The 19,693-nt window shown below is 40.7% G+C and overlaps 1 protein-coding gene and 1 pseudogene across 1 annotated transcript; both read right to left on the bottom strand.

Moving 5' to 3' along the window:
• Positions 1–8,607: 8,607 nt before the first annotated feature.
• On the bottom strand, positions 8,608–10,530 carry LOC148478933 (nodal homolog 2-A-like; annotated as a pseudogene).
• Positions 10,531–12,686: 2,156 nt separating this feature from the next.
• Positions 12,687–14,892, bottom strand: LOC148478932 (nodal homolog 2-A-like). Its single transcript, XM_088455145.1, has 3 exons — positions 14,590–14,892; positions 13,270–13,985; positions 12,687–12,984 (listed from the first exon to the last, which is right to left on the bottom strand). Exons 1-3 carry the CDS (start codon positions 14,858–14,860, stop codon positions 12,832–12,834), a joined length of 1,140 nt encoding a protein of 379 aa, XP_088311271.1. The 5' UTR covers positions 14,861–14,892; the 3' UTR covers positions 12,687–12,831.
• Between the last annotated feature and the right edge of the window lie 4,801 nt (positions 14,893–19,693).

Here is a 19,693-nt window from a genome sequence, read left to right as displayed (position 1 = left end):
CATGCCCCATGTGGATGAGTTGATAGAGAGGCTAGGGACAGCCAGATATCTCACCACACTGGACCTGACAAAGGGTTATTGGCAAATACCATTAACTGATTATTATTCTGTTCCAGAAGGGCTATTCCAGTATAAGATGTTGCCTTTTGGGATGCATGGGGCCCCAGCAACCTTTCAATGTACAATGGATAGAATTTTGAAACCCCACAGATAATATGCAGCGGCCTATCTGGACGATGTGGTAATCCACAGTCTAGACTGGGAATCTCACTTAGTCAGAGTACAGGTGGTACTGGACTCAATTAGGAAGGCCGGCCTAACAGCCAAACCTAAAAGTGCTGCCTAGCAATGGAAGAGGTTCAATACTTGGGGTATACCATAGGGAGAGGCCTGATTAAGCCCCAGTTAAACAAAATTCAAGCTATACAAAACTGACCCCGTCCTGTACACAAAAAACAAGTTAAAGCCTTTTTAGGGATCACTGGGTACTACAGACGGTTTATCCCAAGTTTTGCCACCACAGCAGTGCCACTAACAGACCTTACAAAAGGGAAACAGTCTAACCTGGTGAAATGGTGCCATGAGGCTGAAGAAGCGTTTCAGGCATTGAAAGTGGCTTGTGTCATGGGTTCGATTCCCACCACGGCCCTAACTGTGCAGAGTTTGTATATTCTCCCTGCGCTTGTGTGGGTTTCCTCCAGGTACTCCGGTTTCCTCCCACACTCCAAAAATATACTGGTAGGTTAATTGGCTCCCAACACAAATTAACCCTAGTGTGTATGTGTGTGCGCCTGTAATAGGGAATGTAGATTGTAAGCTCCACTAGGGCAGGGACTGATGTGAATGGCCAAATATTCTCTGTAAAGCGCTGTGGAATATGTGTGCACTATATAAATAACTGGTAATAATAATAATAATAATAATGCCTCAGAGGTAGGGGTAGGAGCAGTGTTGTCTCAAGTAGTGATTGGGAGAAGCACCCCATTGTTTATCTGAGCAGAAAACTCAATGACCATGAAAAAAAGTACTCTACTGTTGAAAAAGAGCCGTTGGCAATTAAGTGCGCATTGGACGCTTTGAGGTATTACCTCTTGGGCAGGCGGTTTAAGCTCATAATGGATCATGCCCCATTAAAATGGATGTCAGTAAAGCGAGGCCAAAATGCCAGGATAACAAGATGATTTTTAGCCTTGCAGGAATTTAAGTTCACTGTGGAACATAGGCCTGGGTCCTAACTGACTAGTGCAGATGCATTGTCCTGCATCTTTTGTTTGGGGGCTGCAAGGGTTCCGCCCCCTGGGTCGCAACAGGGGAGGGGGATATGTGACAAGGTCACTGGCATCACAGTGGAAGGCAGGTATATTTGGCCTAGATTCCTGACCTATGTGCATGAAACCTCAGGAAGATGTTTGTTTTAGGAGCTTTTTGGGCTGTTAGCTTCATATGAGGCTAGTTAGGGTTTTCAGCTGTGTGGCTGTGTTTGAAGGTTGTCAGGCTAATCAGTATGGGGGGACACTGCCTGGGGAAAGGAGAGTCTTTTCGTATCTTTCTGAGAGAAACAGGTCTCTGAGACCAGGTAAACTACATCTGGTAAAACTTCTTGTACCTTGTTTTATTAGTGAGCTAGGATCACTTTTGTGTTTAGTTAGTGCCAGACGGCAAGGTGTTTGTTTCTGTTTATCTTTGTTTTGTTGCATAATAAAACTGGTTGAGGCCAGTTGCACAAGACCAAAGGACTTTGTGTGATTTCTCAGCTGCTGCGCATTGCCGTCTGTCAAAGCTGGATAATTGGCTGAGACAGAATCTGTTAAAATTAAAATCTGCACGACGCCATTTTGCAAATGGCACCAAGACGCCATTTTGCAAATGGCCACCCAGCGCCATTTTAGCGAATCTAACACATTCTAAGTGATGCTGTTATTTAGCATTGTGCGATTCCCACTCAATAGAACAATGTTAAAAGTATATATAAATACATACCTGTACTAAAACATATAATATGAACAACCCTGCAAAACACGTACCACGGTGTACTTCACAAACACGTAGACGCACAATGCTAACTAGCGTCTTTTCTTAATATCCTTAAACTTACACACTGCACACTTACATAAAAAGGTTCCCTAGCATTAAGGTTTATATTAAAGGTTTTATTCATTATTAAGTATGTAATAAAGCGATTGTATTTAAGATCTCAGGTTTAGTACATGATAAGCAGACCGTGTTTGGTGCTATTCTAAACTACTGTTTATTTGCAGACTTCTTGTTCCATCGGCAAGGAAATCGCAACATGCGTCTGGGAATTATGGATCATAGAGAGATAGGCATTGAAATGTACTCTGGGCCTAATTCAGGCTGAGCGCTCGCAAGCGGGTCGATGTTTGCCCACTGCGCATGCGCACGATGGACCCGGCTCCATTGTGCGCATGTGCGAGACCCGGATAGCGACGGGCAAGCCGTCGCTATGGGTCTCGCTACGAAAGGGGCATGCTGTCGATAGTGAGTGACAGCACACTCCCTTTAGTGGGCGTGCCGGGGGCTTGGCTGCCCAGACGGAGGCATTCCCATGGGAACGCCTAACGTCTGGGGCCGGCCCCACTGACATCACAAGTGATGTCAGTGGGAGTGCTTTCGGCTCTGATAGAGCCGAAAGCACTCCAGGGCTTGCGGCAACGAGACCCTACCACAAGGGTCCATCGCGACCATCTTCCTGGCCACTCGCTATAGCTGTGGGTGGTCACCCACAGCTATACGAGCGACCAGGAGGCCGCTCTAAAATTCAGAAGGACAGCCCTGATTCAGAGCGAGCGCTCTGTCAGAGCGTCCGGCTCTGAATCATGGCCTCTGTTCATGTAATGTAATTAGCCAGTTTAGACTTGTTCTTTGGTGGGAAAACGGACACAAAGAAGCTGTCGGAGGCTGAACTATTACAATACAAACTGACCTATGAACTGCATTGTAACAGGAGAACCAGGAAGAAGAACCAATGGGATTATGCCAACTTGTTCTTCTATTGTATTGCCTATCTCTGCAAGGGTTTATATGCAAGCACCCTGAATCTGCTAGTCAGTCATCTTTTCCTTGCTGTTGACGGAGGTTTCATAGTTGATGCCGGGAATCTGGATTCAAAGCACATGCGTATGTATTCGACTGTACCTAGTGATTGTATAATCTGTTTGCGTTAATTGTATTTAGATCACAGCATGTAACTATCTGCTTTTTGGTGAATAATATCTTTTTGTGTTTTGGAAACACAATCAAAGTCTGAAAAGTAATTATTTCTTGTGCGACTTATAACGCTAAATAGCGACATTTAGAGTGTATAGATAGGTAGGAATCAATACATCTACCCCAGGAGATGGTACTAGTTTGTTCCCCGACCCTGTTACAATATATATATATATATATATATATATATATATATATATATGAGTCCACAGAACAAATGTGCACACTCCCATCATCAAAAAATTGGGTGCACGGCATGAAAAGGTACAGCCACATATGGGAAAAGTGCTAGTGTACATAGCAGCAGTATACACTCAACAGGCTCCTTTAAGCTATTCAAGCATAGAAGGCAAACAGCGAGGTTCCAACATCATGATAAAACCAGCTGTAGTATTGGCATGCATAGTCACCGCCATGGAACAAACGTGCTGTTGTCCTGAGGAGCCAGCGTGTCACAGCCCAATAGCTGTTCGGTGCTTCCTCACACCTTCATCACGGAGCAGGGAATGACAACACTGCAGCAAACCCAACAATAAATGTGCACAACAATATATATATATATATATATATATATATATATATATATATATATAGTACTTTATATTACCATTAAGACCAATCACAGTGATAATAAGCAGGGGAAGCCTGAACGTGAACAACTGAAAACTTGCCAGGAAAAGTCTGCGTGAGCTACTGCCCTCATGTTCAGTGAGAGACAAAGATGAACCCTAAAGGGGTGTATCTAGGGTCCGACTGCCCATTGCAGAGTAATGGAATGGTGCCCACTCCCCCCATATTTTCTGTATAAATACACTCTGTACATATAGCTTCTCCCTAGCTAGCCCTCTTCTGTCTCCCCAGCCAGCCTCCATGTCTCATCTGCCAGCACCTCCTTCTGCTTCAGCAGCCAGTGCCCTATGTGCCTCCCCAGCCAGCAAGCGCCAGTGGCTGCCAGGCCCTGGACAACGTAGGGGCGTATCTAGACTCCCCGGAAGTCTCGTCTTTATTCTACCCCCTGACCACGGGAGCACCGCTGGACAGCACACCCCCTGGCGAGGTCCATCCTGGCCAATTGGAACCCAAAGATCAAAAGTTTCAGAATTGCACAGTTTAGTTTAATCTCGTAGTTTTAAAACTTCCAAACTCTACTACCCGCAGCACCTCCATGACCAGACACTTTTTGGAAAAGTTCTATAAAAGAAGCCTTTCTTATTAGCAAGACACAAAATGCAACACTGGCAAAAAAGATTGTCAATCACAGAGTGCACAAGCACAGAGCTGCTACGTGTTTCAAATCACAAATGAAGGTGCTTCCCAAAGACGCAGCTGCTGTGTGTCCTGCAATTTCTGAATCAGACCCAATATTGTATGGCTTGGCCATGGCCAGATTACCCCAATGCTGGGCCCCTAGGCTTATATGTATTTTGAGCCCCCTCCGGTACTTCAATCTTTCAGCCCATTACAGCTGACAGTCTGACCCTGGTACTGTGGGTGCTAGAACGCAGTACATAGCCCTATATCCATTTTTTGGGTCTCCAGAAGAATTATATTCAATTTTTTTTAAATATTTTTATTGTGTGACTAAATGACCCTTACTAGGGGGGAAGCTCTTCCCGTATGGCATGCACACCATACGTCTCCTTCACACTAAAGATGGTTGTCAGTGTTTGGATGTCCTTGTGTGTGTGTTGTTGCACCATCCCACACAATGCACTTACCAGTAGGCTGCAGCATTCATCCTGGTGTGTGCACTCTGGATCTTCAATCGAGTTGGCTCCACCACTATGCTCAGGTATCCTTGCTCTGTACTCGGTGGTTGTTCTCTAGTGGGCCAGAAAACCCGCAAATCTTGCAGAATCTCCTGTACATGTGTGTGCTGAGGTCTGGAGGAGAGAGAACTTCCTTCTGGTAGCGGTGGTGACAGCAGCTGTGAACGTGGCAGTCACGTGTCCTCACATAGAGGTGTAACAACCCTACCTCTAGTGCGCTATTGGTTCGCTATCTCCCCCCCCATTGTCTCAAAACAAACCTCAGCTGACTACAACTGTTCCTTGAAACTTCTCCCTGCATGTCCCCTAGACCTGTGGGGCCCCTACTCAGCAATATGAATAATACTGTCCTAGGTGTGGCACTATGCAAGAATATGATGAACGCCACCTGAAAGCCCTGTATCATACTTGTATGATGCTTCTTTGTACTTTTAAAACATTGGCTATAGCCCAATCCTATGGATAAGATCATTTTGCAGTGATTCCTGGGTATGACTAACTACCTGTTTAAGGCCCTGCCCTGCTACAGTGAAGTGACTGCTCAACTCTGACAACTCTTACATATGAATACTGCAGAAAATTGAATTAATGTATGGCCGACCTGTGATCATAGAGACAGATCATCACTATCCTATGAATGCCTCTGCACACTATGGGCCTGATTCAGACTTGGGAATAGAGAGATATCTCTCTCAACTGATCATCTTGGTGAAACCATTCTGCACTGCAGGTGGGGCAGATTTAAAATGTGCAGAGAGATTTAGATTTGGGAGGAGTGTTTCCAAACTGACATCTAAATTATAGAGTAATAATAAAGCTGTGCAGTATTTGTTGGCTACATGCAAAAGCAGCCAGTATTTACCCTACATGTAAAAAAATGTATGTATTTACACCCTTTGCATTGCAACATGGTTTGTTCAGGTTCACAGTTGAGAGAGATATACACCAGAGCATACAATGTTTCATGCTCTGGTGTACAAGTGTGAGAAAGAGCTCTATGTGGCTGATGCACTCTGCCAAGCTCATTTGCTCCAGTAATGTTGGAGATGAAGATATTGGCTTGGATGTCATAGAATTTTATGAGTTGTCCTCAAGGCATTTGGAGAGGTTTCAAGGGCCTCTCTCAAGGATAACCTTTATCAATGTATGTCCTGATTTGCACTGCATGGATGGCCTGCTTTGTTCCTTCTTTGTTTTCATTATGAAAACAGGCTCTGATAGCATCCTCCTTCACGGTCATTGGTTCATCACCACTCCTCATTCACTTGAATGCTTCTATGCCCAACAGGTCCATCAACAATAACTTTGTAGTGAGGCAATGAAATAAAGGCTAAGGATGCTCTCTATTGGTCCTCCATGTGTAGTGACACTGAACGTGTTGTCTCTGCTTGTGCTACCTGCAATGCCATCCCCATCTCACTTTGTATGAAATTCCTGACCTTCCCTGGACCATTGTTGTTGCTGACATCTTAAATGGAGGGGGAAGAAGCACCTGATGCTAGTTGATTCATACTGTGGGTGGTTCGAAAAGAACTTGTTTAACTCAACCAGATAAGCAGACCATCATCATCAACTGCTCTGTGCATGGCATCCCACTTCTCTGTGTATGGTATCCCACAACAGCTCCTCATGGATAATGCCATGCAGTTCAATAGCAAAGAGTGTCATGACTTAATTAAGATGTGGGATATCAAGTATACCACCAGCAGTCCTCATTATCCTCAGTACAATGGACTGGCTGAAAGGGCTATTCACTGTGCCAAGCATACAGTATACTGTAAGAGAGCTCTCAGGATAGCTCAGCTTTGTTCATGACATTACTCAGCCTGGAGAATATCACTAGATATGAACTGCAATCATCTGCCCAACATCTGCTCTCAAAGTGTACCCGTACTCTCATACCTGTGGTTAATCCCAAGCTTCAACCATATATTGAGACTGACATCCAGGATTCACTCACCATATGCAGAACATTGTGCAAGGCCAGAAATGGCATATCCTCCAACCATTTGAGCCACCTATATTCTGGTCAGACAGTGCTTATACAGACCCCTGATGGATTTGACAAACTGGGCACTGTGCAAGGGTGTTTCAACACAACACAAAGTTACACTGTGGTAGCTGGTGGCACCACAAACGATCAGAACAGACATTATCTACTGGGAGTTTCTGAAGTTCCAGACTTATCAATAGCACCACTAACACCACCACCTATGTGTCCGGGATCACATGCTAGATTTCAGGGCTGTACTTTGCCTGCGCTCCATCCTGAAGAAATGCTTCTCTAATTTTTCTCTGACAAACATATTGCTATCTCTTGATGGCATTATGTATCTTTTTGTGCCTTCTAAAATGGACATAAGCAGGGAAGAGTCGCTCTCTTCCTGCTTTCTCACATAAGTTAGTGCTGCCTCTGCTCCTCACCACAGTCAGACATCAACATACATGAAATTGGAATACTCTATCTCTGCACGCATTGCATGGTGTGAGCGTAGAATCAAAAGAAAGGCATTATGCCGTCTTTCATATGTGAACAATATATACAAACACCTCAATATGGCAGTCTTTTATCACATTGGCTGTATCTGCATATGTTTTTATATAAATATCATAATTGATTTACAAAAAGCAACAAAATCTTTCTACTGTTTTTCAATAATATTTTACTAAATAAAATCCTAAACCTGAAAAAATGTTGATTTACTGCAGGGGTGGGGAACCTTTCTTCTGCCGAGGGCCATTTTGATATATATAAATCTATTTGAGGCCCTGGTGCAGGCCACTCCCCTCCGTGTGATGTCACATAGGGGCGGGGCAACAATTGCCGGTGATTACTGCAATGCCCGGAGCATACTAAGGATGCTTCGGGGAGCTGTAAGGGCAGCGGTGTGACTGTATGAAGCGTTCTAAGGATGCTCCAGGTGGCACTGTTAAATAGATTCTAGCTGCAGGATGCTATTCTAGGCACCCTGCTATCCAGATGAGGCTAGCAGAAAAAAGCTCAGAGGGCCATACCAAATGATTCCGCGTGCCTTATACGGCCCCCGGGCCTGAGGTTCCCCATCACTGATTTACTGTAACCATTGATGAACCTAAAATATCTGGTGTTAGAATAGCTGTGTTTCTGGATAAAATATTTTAACATTTGAACTTCCACACACACTTACTTACATCTCATTAATTCCTTGTGCCCTCTATTGTCTAACATGTCACACCCTACGTCACTAGTGTGAGAGAAAACATTCAGTTCTTAACCATCACCTTTACCACAGCTGTTTGCTGTCATTAGACTAATACCAGACACATAATCAAATCAATACTATGGATGAATGATAAAATTCACAGCTAAAACACATATGAATTAATTTAATTTACATGTTATTTAATTTAATAATATAAAATAAGTGCAAATATTTCATTAAATACAAAATAAAGTTATTACATTACATGCTGCAACTCCTAACAATCTATACATCTATTAGTATTGCAGAACAAATAAAAACTGACTTAATGAATTGTACACACACTTTGTGAACCCTTTAGGCCGCTTTGCATCAGTCAGGTTAGTAGCTCTCATATGATCATCAGATATACATAAATGCATGTATCCTCAATGACATCCACATTCTTCTACAATCATATCTTCATGATGTTTCATCACTACCTCCCCGTCCTCGTACATCATCATGGACAGGGGTCTCATCTTGACTGGAGCACAGGTGAAACATTCTACTCTCTCCGAATTGTATAATTTCACCAAACTCTACAAAATGAAAACCAGGAATGAAAATATTAAATTCTATTAAGAAGTAGAACATGTACTGTAAGTCTTCATTCTCCAAACATTTAAATATAAGGTAGTACCTAATGTGTATATATAATTAATTTAATAAAGTTATTTTTGCAATTATTTAACATTTTTTACATTACTTACAAGAAGTAAGGAATGCAAGTTATAAAACATTAAAATGCAAAGAATCCATATTCTTTTGAAAAACACTTATTAAATAAATAATAGTAGTAAAATTACCTTGATGTAGGCATGATTTGTTGGCTAGAGGCTTTCAGTCAGGGGGATGGGACAGGCTCCTTCACATCTGTATGCATTGAATGTTTTGGGGTAGATAATTTGGTTCCCCCATCCAATCTTTTCAAAGTCCACAATCATATCCACTCTTCTGCACAAGGGTCTCACATCTTGATCGGGCCTGGGGATGATCCTGTACATTATAATGCTGTGCTTTGCATGTCTAGTATTCCTGGATTTCCGCATATCAGTCTTAGTTATTCTCTATGGTGACATTACATACTTTGAGGATTCCACTGTGTGGATGAGGTTGGGATATCCATGGAGGTTAGTAGAAGGTTTATCCTTGATAAACACTACCAATACAACTCTGTCAGTAGCTAAATCTCCACAGCTGGTCTCCTGATCTATATCTGTTATGTCCATATCATCACTATATGCTTCAAGGTAGAAATTCTGTCTGTGGTGAAGATAATAATTAAGTTTTTTGGTAAAGTTAAGACTTTCCAGGTGGATCCCAGAGGAATAGAGGACATTGTAGGCAGTGATCCAAGGAAGATCTTTTCTTGACCATCTTGATTGTGATAGATGTCTATATTCAAAAAATGGGCTTTCTTCAAATAAGGAAAATGAATCCTCAACTCTGCCAACTGTATCTCATTATTGCTGGAGATGGAGGAAATGTCAAAGGACAGAGCCCAACGATTGTCCACTACAGAGCAACCTGATAGAGACAAAAGAAGCACAAAGTTAATAACCAACAATGCAAAACCATTGCATATGATTTTATACTGCTGATGTAATGCATAACTCCATAATCAAATACTCAGCCTGATTACTACATATACATGAAGGTAAGAAGCAATATAGCTGCAAACACAAATACTAGTCTACAGCAATATTATTCAATGCATAACTCAGTTTTTACTAGGTGTATAGTGGTGGATACATTTGCAGTAAACAACAAATTACTTAAAAATTAAAATATATACCTTTCACTTATCAAGGCTACAAAGGAAGTTTAAAATTGATATCTATCTATCTATCTATCTATCTATCTATCTATCACCAACTTCTCTGAACCCACCAAATTGGAACATTAAGGGCATGTGAGTTATCTGTCACCTAACTTCACCAAAAACATTTTAATTAGTTTATCACTGGAATTATCCTTTAACAATAAAAATGATAAGAGATTTAACAAATGATTCTGTACTTACTTTTGGCAGTGAGGCTTAGCACAGTGTCACTATCTTGAAGGACAGAATGTTCCAGGCTAGACAGATCTGTCTCATTCCCTATGAGGAGGTCCTTGTACAGCTGCATCATGTAGGTAGGGTGCTTCATACTCTGAGAGTGTGTTTTCCCATGCAGGCTGAATGAAGTCTGTGATCCATAGTGTGCCTTCTGAAGAGGGATCCTGGCTTGTTTCCCTGACATAGGAGGGGGCATTCCCTGAACCATTGAGATGATTATGAGCCATAAGGTGAAGATCAGCCAGGCCATCCCTGTACAGGAGCGCTTCTGTAGGATCTCCCCTTATGTTCTGTCTTAGGAGATGCTGCTCTGATGATCTCCAAGTCTGAACTGATGTGCTGAGAATTATCTCCATATTTATGTTGTATGATCAAAGCTTTATGTTCTCACCTGTGACCTTTTATCATAATGACCATAACTTCAAAGACACAATAGGTCAATGACATGTAACAAATCTCTTGTTATGCTAATCACACACACATATCACAGCCTTTTGAATAAATATGCATGTCATATGTATACAGATTTACTTCAAGCATCTATATAACACAGAAACTGCAGTACTAAGAGAAAGTACATAATATTTAAGTGACATTTGTACAGATGTTACAAACACCATGTCTATGTCTACTTTCATGGTAACCTGCATATACACACAAATATAATAGTATTGTCTTAGGATATTTTAAATATAGATGAATTTAGTAAATGCCCATGTCTAGCATTGGATAAGTAAATTACTATAAATACATTGCTTGCATTTTCATTATTACCAGTCTGAAAACCTATTTTAAAATATTGATTTAAAGTGATATATTTTTTGTTTTTTCAAAAGGGCAGTATGTATATAATGATTTGTCTATATGTCCACAGCACTAAGGAAAAAAGTATCTATAATAATTAAAAATGTGTAAGAAATATATATTTATTATATGTTTAATCCAAGTTAACATGAGAGATTAATAGAACCAAAGGTTCTACAAAAAATATATGTATTTTTATATAGGTGAAAACTAAATAACCTAGCATTAAAATACAATGGCAATTATTGTAAAAGTTTCTTCTTTTCTACTGCTTATGCAGAACTACTGTCTTACAGGCACTTTCATCAAATATTAGTTTAAAAAACATACTTATAAAACTAATGTCCATGTTTCAGTGACACAAGAGAAAAACAAATGTGTATTGTGATATTGACCTTGAGAGTCTTTGAAGTTGAGTTCATTAGGATGAAAGTCACAGATGTGGTAATTAGAGCTTTTGATCTAAAGAATTATATAGGGATTGAATCCCCAGTATATCACTTGTCATTGTTATGCTTAAGTAGAATGAACTCAGTTATGTTTCTGTACCAAAACACATAATGAAATAAAACTCAGCTGTGTCTATGTGAAAAAAAAAATAAATAAAAAAAAAATATATATATATAATTTTAATTAAATAAGGAACTAATAAGGCAAATAAATAAGGCAATTTATTACTATAACTGACACATTAATGCAACAGTTGTTTATTTTGCATTATAATATGCATTATTATTTATCTTCTATTTTGAAAGTTAAGTAGTAATTATATAAATCCAGTGTATACAGACAATGTGATGAGATAAGTCCAAGGATATGGGGTTAACATTGCTCAGGGTAAGGAGAACTGAATACTGCATAGATCTACAAATATATATACGGTATATGACACAAATATATAATTTTAGCGTTTCCTCAATTTTGTATAACTATCTAACTGTAAGGTCAGAAGTCAGAATTAACTGAATAGACTGTATTGCAATAAACTAGGCTAAAAATTATACTTGGTCTAAATATAATGAAGATTTCTTTAGCAAGACTAAACCTGCCAATTATGTTAATATATTGTAATCCTGTAATCCAGGTATATTTACTAAACTGTTGGTTTTTAGAAGTGGAGATGTTGCCCATAGCAACCAATCACATTCTAGCTATTATATTCTAGAAAGTGCTAGTTAAATGTTAGGAAGACTCTAAAAACCTGCATCTTTACAATATACCCCTAAGTTCCTCATATGTCTTCAGTGTCAGAAAAGCTCTTTTCTTATGTGAAATATTTTAAGCTGTTGAGCTTCCAAACACCGTTACCTACATCTCATTTGTTCCTTCCTTTATAGATGGTATAACATGTAACAACCAAGCTCTATAGTTTAAAAGTAAACATTAACCTTTTTCAACAGCTGTTTGCTGTCATTAGACAAATGCCACTAAAACTACACCTCATGGTTACATTATCAACTTAAAACTATTGATGAATGACTAAATTCACAAATAAAACAGTTGATTTAATTTAATTTTTTTATTTCGTAATTTCAAATAAGTGCAAATATTTTATTAAATACAAATATAAAGTTATTACATTACATGCTCCAACTCCTAACAATCTATACATCTATTAGTTGAGAAGTATAATTGAAAATTGACTCAATGATTTGTACACACACTTTTTGAACCCTTTAGGCCGCTTTATATCAGACAGGTTAGTAGCTCTCATATGTCCATCAGATATAAATAATTCCATGCATCTTCAATGACATCCACATTCCTCTACAATCATATCTTCATGATGTTTCATCACCACCTCCCCGTCCTCGTACATCATCATGGACAGGGGTCTCATCTTCACTGGAGCACAGGAGAAACATTCTACTCTCTCCGAATTGTATAATTTCACCAAACTCTGAAAATGAAATCCAAGAAAGAAAACATTAATTTCTATTAAGAAATAGAACATTTCTATCTTCATTCTCCAAACACTTAAATATAAGGTAGTACCTAATGTGTATATACTGTAGTTAATAATTATATATAATACATTTAAGAAAGCTATTTTAGCAATCATTTAAAAATATTTATTTTCTCCACAAGGACATTTACGAAATGCAAGTTATAAAATATTCAAATATAAAGCATCCATTTTTTTTTAAATCTTATTAAATAATAATAATACAGTAGTAACATTTACCTTGATGTAGGCATGATTTGTTGGCTTGAGGCTTTCACTTAGGGGGATGGGACAGGCTCCTTCACATCTGTATGCATTGAATGATTTGGGGTAGATAATTTGATTCCCCCATCCAATCTTTTCAAAGTCCACAATCATATCCACTCTTCTGCACAGGGGTCTCCCATCTTCAACGGGTCTGGGGATGATGCTGTCCATTATAATGCTGTGCTTTGTATGTCTGGTATTCCTAGATTTCCGCATATCAGTCTTAGGTCTCTCTGGTGACATTACATGCTTTGAGGATTCCACTGTGCGGATGAGGTTGGGATATCCATGGGGGTGAGTAGAAGGTTTGTCCTTGATAAACACCACAAATACAATTCTGTCAGTAGCTAAATCTCCACAGCTGGTCTCCTGATCTATATCTGTGTCTATATCATCAGTATATGCTTCCAGGTGGAAATTCTGTCTGTGGTGAAGATAATAATTAAGCTTTTTGGTAAGGTTAAATACTTTCCAGGAGGATCCCAAAGGAATAGAGGACATTGTAGGCAATGATCCAAGGAAGATCCTCTCTTGACCATCTTCACTGTGATAGATGTCCAGATTCACAGGAAGAGTTTTCTTCAAAGAAGGAAAATGCATCCTCAACTCTGCCAACTGTATCTCATTATTACTGGAGATGGAGGAAATGTCAAAGGACAGAGCCCAACCATTGTCCACTACAGAGCAACCTGATAGAGACACAAGAAGTACAAAGTCAATAACCAACAATGCAAAACAATTGCATATGATTTTATACTGCTGATGTAAGGCCTAACTCCATAATGAAATACTCAGCCTGATTACTATATATCCATTAAGGAAAGGAACAATATAGCTGCACACTGTCACAAACACAAATCTACAGCAATATTATGGAGACATTCAATGTATACGGTCACAAACACTAGTCTACAGCAATATTATGCAATGACAGTCAATGCATCTCACAGTTGTTAACTGCTATTTAGTGGTGGATATATTTACAGTAAGCAACTTATTACTCTTATTTTTATACTAAAATATATAAACATTTTACATATCAATGATACAAAGGTATGTTTAATATTTCAATCTCCCTCTAACTGTCTCTCTCTCTCTATATAATTACTGTATATATGCTTATATGTAGGCTTTCAAAACCAATAATACATCAACTTCTTAGAACCCACCAAAGCAGCAGATTAGGTGAACATGAGTATTTAGTTTTAGTGGAATTATAATTTAACACATAATAGATTTCTTAAAAATGTAACATGACAAGAGAAATAGTAAATTTATAGTCAATGTACTTACTTTTAGCAGTGAGGCTAAGCACAGTGTCACTCTCTTGAAGGACAGAATGTTCCAGGCTGGATAGATCTGTCTCATTCCCCATGATGAGGTCCTTGTAAAGCTGCATCATGTAGGGAGGATACTTCATACTCTGAGAGTGCAATTTTCCATGTTGTGATCCATAGTGTGTCTGCTGAAGAGGGATCCTGTCTCGATTCTCTGACATAGGAGGGGGCATTCCCTGAACCATTGAGATGATTATGAGCCATAAGGTGAAGATCAGCCAGGCCATCCCTTAACAGCAGCGCTTCTATAGGATCTCCCCTTATGTTCTGTCTTAGAAGATGCTGCTCTGATGATCTCCAAGTCTGAACTGAGATGCTGCCTATTATCTTCATATTTATGTTGTATGATCAAAGCTTTATGTTCACACCTGTGACCTTTTATCATAATGACTATTACTTCAAAGACACAATAGGTCAATGACGTAACAAATCTCTTGTTATGCTAATCACACACACATATAACACCCTATTGGATAAATATGTATGCCATATGTAAACAGACTTATTTTAAGCATCTATATAAAACAGAAACTGCAGTGCTAGGAGTAAATACAGTACACATAAAAATAAATAAGTGAAATGTTTGCACTTATCTTTAACGCAAATTAATTTTTTTCATGGTAACCTGAATGTACACACAAACATAAAAGAATTGTCTTAGGATATTTTAAATATTGATGAATTTAGTAAGTGCTATTTTACCATGTGTGGCATTTGATAAGTCAATTAACTACATTGCCTGTGTTTTCATTATTCCCGTTCCTAAAACCTATTTTATAGTACTGATTATACAGTATTTAAAGTAATGTGTATTTTTTTTTTCCAAAGGGCAGTTTGTTTTTTATGCAATGACTGTAATGATTTGTTTATATACTGTATACAACTATGTCAATGTTGGTTGCACAGCACTGAGGTGAAAGTTATCTATAATAAATAATAATGTACAAGAAATATATATGTTTTTTCCTAGTTAAACTGAGAGATTCATACAACCGAATGTATTTTTCCTAATGAAATTATACATTTTTTACATAGGTGAAAACTAGAGATGTGCGGTTCGGGTCTCCAGAAATCTAAATACACCAGAATTTTGTAATCATGGACAGATCCAATACACAGTTTTGATCTCCTGAGGAGATCCAGACAGATCCGAGTCATGGTTCTGATCTTTCCACGGTTCAGAATTAGGATTTTTAAACCAAATTTTGGGTTTTGGATTGCAAAAATTACATGATTTTAGCAGTGATGTGCGGTCAGGTGAGGCAGAGCCTTTCCTGTCATACTTAGGTATACTACAAAGTTTTGACTATAAAAATATAAAGAAAAAATAAAGAAAATATTCTAATTATCTTCTTTGTTTTATTCTAATCATTTTTATAGTCAAAACTCTGGAGTAAAAACTGTATGACTATCTTTTCCACACATCCATTATCAAAATACACCAAATTTCCAGCACTATATACTGCTGTACCTTTGTATAATGCCCACATGAACCCTACCCAGCCATTTACTTCACTGCAAGTCACTGGATTTTAGCTGTTTTTTAAAACTTTTTCCAAGTATATCACTTCTGTCTTTGTCATGCTTAGTATCTCTGGATTAATTTATGTTTCTGATACAAAACATAATAAATTAGAGCTTAGTGATTATGGGGGAGATGTACTAAGCTGTGGAGAGGGATAAATAGTGCCAACCAATTAGCTCCTAACTTTTATTTTTCAAGCAGCCCATAAAGTGACAATGAGTAGCTGATTGGATGGTATTTTATCTCTCTCTACTTTATCTCTCTCTAAGGCTTAGGACATCTACCCCTATATATGTAATTGTAATCAAATAAGGAATGAATGAGGCAAATAGTTAATTTCATTACTACAATTGCCTCATAAATGCAATAGTTGTTTTATATTTAAATTTAAAATTAGCTTTATAATTTACTAGCTGGTATTCCCAGCGTTGCCTGGGTTGAAGACTGGACCCTGAAGTACACCTGTGGCCTTCATTTTTTTACATTGTCTTCAGCTATAACTTGGATAACTTTGCAAATTATGAGTAAATGACAGTGCAGGCAGGTGTATTATCATACCGTTTGGAGTGGGGTATATCTGGAGCAGAGTGATTAACAGAACAGAATTGAGTATAAAATGAAGTTTCAAAATCACTTGACTTTTTGAAATCACTGCAGAACAGAAGGGATGATTAAACTGCAGACAGATATGCTATCACAGCTGCTAACATGTAAGCAACTGCAATAGCTGTAATATAGTAATGCAATAAAGACATCACACCTCCTGCATGCATTACTGGTCAGAGCTCCATCCAAGGAAGCAGCATGGGTCATCTATGATCCCTTTGGCTGGCTATGTCATCATGGAGTCACGCAAGCTGACCACCAAAGATGAATAAAAGAGGCCAGGAAGTCTCAGTTAGCCAACAGAAATCCTGCCCTCTCCATTCCTCCCCCCAGAATGGCAACACACCTCGGTTTCGGAAAATGGAGGCCGTCACAGCCCCCGCCCAGAAATGCTCAGTAAGTGAGAAATTGTTGACAGACTGCGTGTGGGATCATAGACCCGTACTGTGCATGTGATCTTTGTCACTGTCTGCAACTGAATCACTCCCTGAAATCATTCTGCAGACCAACATTGAAAATCCCCCCTTGACGGCAGGGCTGCTATTCGGGGGGGGGGGGAATGCCGGGATTGGAGTCCCATTCCCATACAGAAGGTGCGCACCTGCAGTGGCACTGTGTGGCTACAATCAATCTCCCCTGCTGATTGTAATTTCTGTATGCTAAGCTTTGCCAGGATCAAAAATTGTGAATTGATTATGATGTCTGTCACAGGCTGAATGTATCGAGTGCTGAGCTGCTCATAAGCCTGGAAGATAATCTGCTAAAACCCCCGGGACAGCTGCTGTAAAATGAAACCGTGAGTGAAATGCTAATAATGCACACTGGCCCTGATTCAGAGCCGGACGCTCTGACAGAGCGCTCGCTCTGAATCAGGACCGTCCCTCTTAGTTTTTAGAGCGGCCTCCTGGCCGCTCGCATAGCTGTGGGTGACCACTCACAGGTATAGCAAGCGGCCAAAAAGATGGTCGTGATGGTCAAGACCATCACGACCATTGGGCTTGCGATGAGACCCTTGTGGTAGGGTCTCGTTGCCACAAGCCCTAATGTGCTTTCGGCTCTATCAGAGCCGAAAGCACTCCCACTGACATCACTTGTGATGTCAGTGGGGCCGGCCCCAGATGGTAGACGTCTGGGCAGCAATGCCCCAGGAACGCCCACCAATGGGGGCGTGCTGTCACTCACCATCGACAGCATGCCCCCTTTGGTGCGAGACCCATGGTGACGGCTTGGCCATCGTTATTCGGGTCTCGCGCATGCGCACGACGGAGCTGCCTTCGTCGTGCACATGCGCACTTGGCCAACATCAACCCGCTTGCGAGCGCTCAGCGCTCACGAACGGGTCTGAATTAGGCCCACTGTGCACACTTTGGCTTTGTGCCAGAGTCAACTGCGTATGTGCTGATCTCCAGGAACATGGTGCCCATGCTATGTTCCTGAAGACATCTCTAGTGCACATGTGCAAGTCACATGTAAAATGAACGCCACATCATTTTACAAGTGATTTCATTCTGTATGTCACGGGCTGCTCTGGAGGTCCGTGGGGGGGTCCAGGACTTACCTGTACGGGAGCTCTCTGGCAGGGTCTGTCTGGCAGGGGTTTAGACTGTTGGTGGTTAGCGCAGTGTGCGGGCAGGCCCCTGAGAGGCAGCACTGGGTCTATGGCATGTTGGAGCTGCTGTGGTTGGGAGTCTGTGCAAACACTGCTGGGTGCTGGGACGCCACCATCTTGGATTTGGTCACATGTCAGGAAGGAGTCAGTCCATTCTGAATGATTCACAATGAGCTCTGACAACCAATCTAGCTCCAGCCTTGTGTACTTAAGGGCTTCCTAGGAGTCCTCAGGTTGCCAGTGCAACGTCTTACACGTGCTAGTTCTCTGTGCTCCTTTGTCTCGTTTTGCCTCCAGTGTTCCAGTTGCAGAATTTGTTTGCTGCCTGCTCCATTCATAGTGCCACGGCCAGTGTTCTGCCCATCTCAGTTCCGGTAATCTAACCGCTACCTGCACTACATTACAGAGCCTCCTCCACCAGCATTCCCAGTCAGCACCGGCACTAGGTTCCCATACCTCAGCATCTCCAGAGTTGTACTCTAAATACCTGGTGGGGTTAAAGTTTTCTTCTTGGATCTCAGGACCTCATTCAGAGTTGGTCGGTTCGGCCGCACGGTCGTACGCCACCAATGTTCGCTAAACTGCACATGCGTAAAATTCGCAATGCGCGTGCGCAAACTAGCTATTACGATCAGAAATTGCTCTCTCCTTGAACACAGCCAGGTCGTTAGTTTGAGTGACAGGATAAGGCATTTGTGGGTGGTAACAGGGGAAGGTGCTTGTGAATGGGGGAGTAAAGATCCGAACGCAGGCGTGCCTGACTATGCAAACGGCGTTTTATGGGAGTGCATAATTATCAAAGTAGTGTCGTGGCACATGTGACATGGGAGGTTTTTACACTGACTTGATCGTAGTGCTTAAGAGAGGGTATGGTCAACCTTAAGCTCTACGACCAGCTCCGATGGTTCCCGATGGTCTCGATTAATCCTTATATGCCCGGAGATGACGTGTAATGGGAACGAGAAGGGGGCGTATTTTTAGTCTTACGGCTGCATCCTCCCCTCGCTCGTCCAGCTAATGATCCCATCTTAACGACGCAAGTTGCGAGCGCTTCATTTGCTTATCCGGCCCCTTTTACCTTACGTCCGAGCGGCCGCAAAGACCGACTCTGAATGAGATCCTCAGTCCTCCGCATCATCCTGCAAAGGCAGAGACATTCATGAACAAGTACCCCCTTCGTCCAGACTCGTTCCAATATCAGGAAGTTGCTCGCAAGGACTTCCCTGCACACAGTCTGGGTCCATTTCCCACTTTGGAAATGACACTGCAGAACCGGCCAATGCGATATTCCGGGTGCAGGGTGTGTGGTGTGGGCCGTAA

This window comes from Taudactylus pleione, unplaced genomic scaffold (assembly GCF_031769625.1).
Source record: "Taudactylus pleione unplaced genomic scaffold, aTauple2 ptg000644l, whole genome shotgun sequence".
In the NCBI taxonomy this organism is placed as follows: domain Eukaryota; kingdom Metazoa; phylum Chordata; class Amphibia; order Anura; family Myobatrachidae; genus Taudactylus; species Taudactylus pleione.
This window is presented reverse-complemented; position numbering and strand designations above follow the sequence as displayed.

Excerpts from the sequence above, each read along its gene's own strand:
- LOC148478932 (XM_088455145.1), bottom strand. The coding sequence starts at position 14,860 with ATGGCCTGGCTGATCTTCACCTTATGGCTCATAATCATCTCAATGGTT. Across the intron at positions 13,986-14,589 it reads GCTTAGCCTCACTGCTAAAA|GTTGCTCTGTAGTGGACAAT; the intron begins GTAAGTACATTG and ends TGTCTCTATCAG. Across the intron at positions 12,985-13,269 it reads CAAATCATGCCTACATCAAG|AGTTTGGTGAAATTATACAA; the intron begins GTAAATGTTACT and ends TTTCATTTTCAG.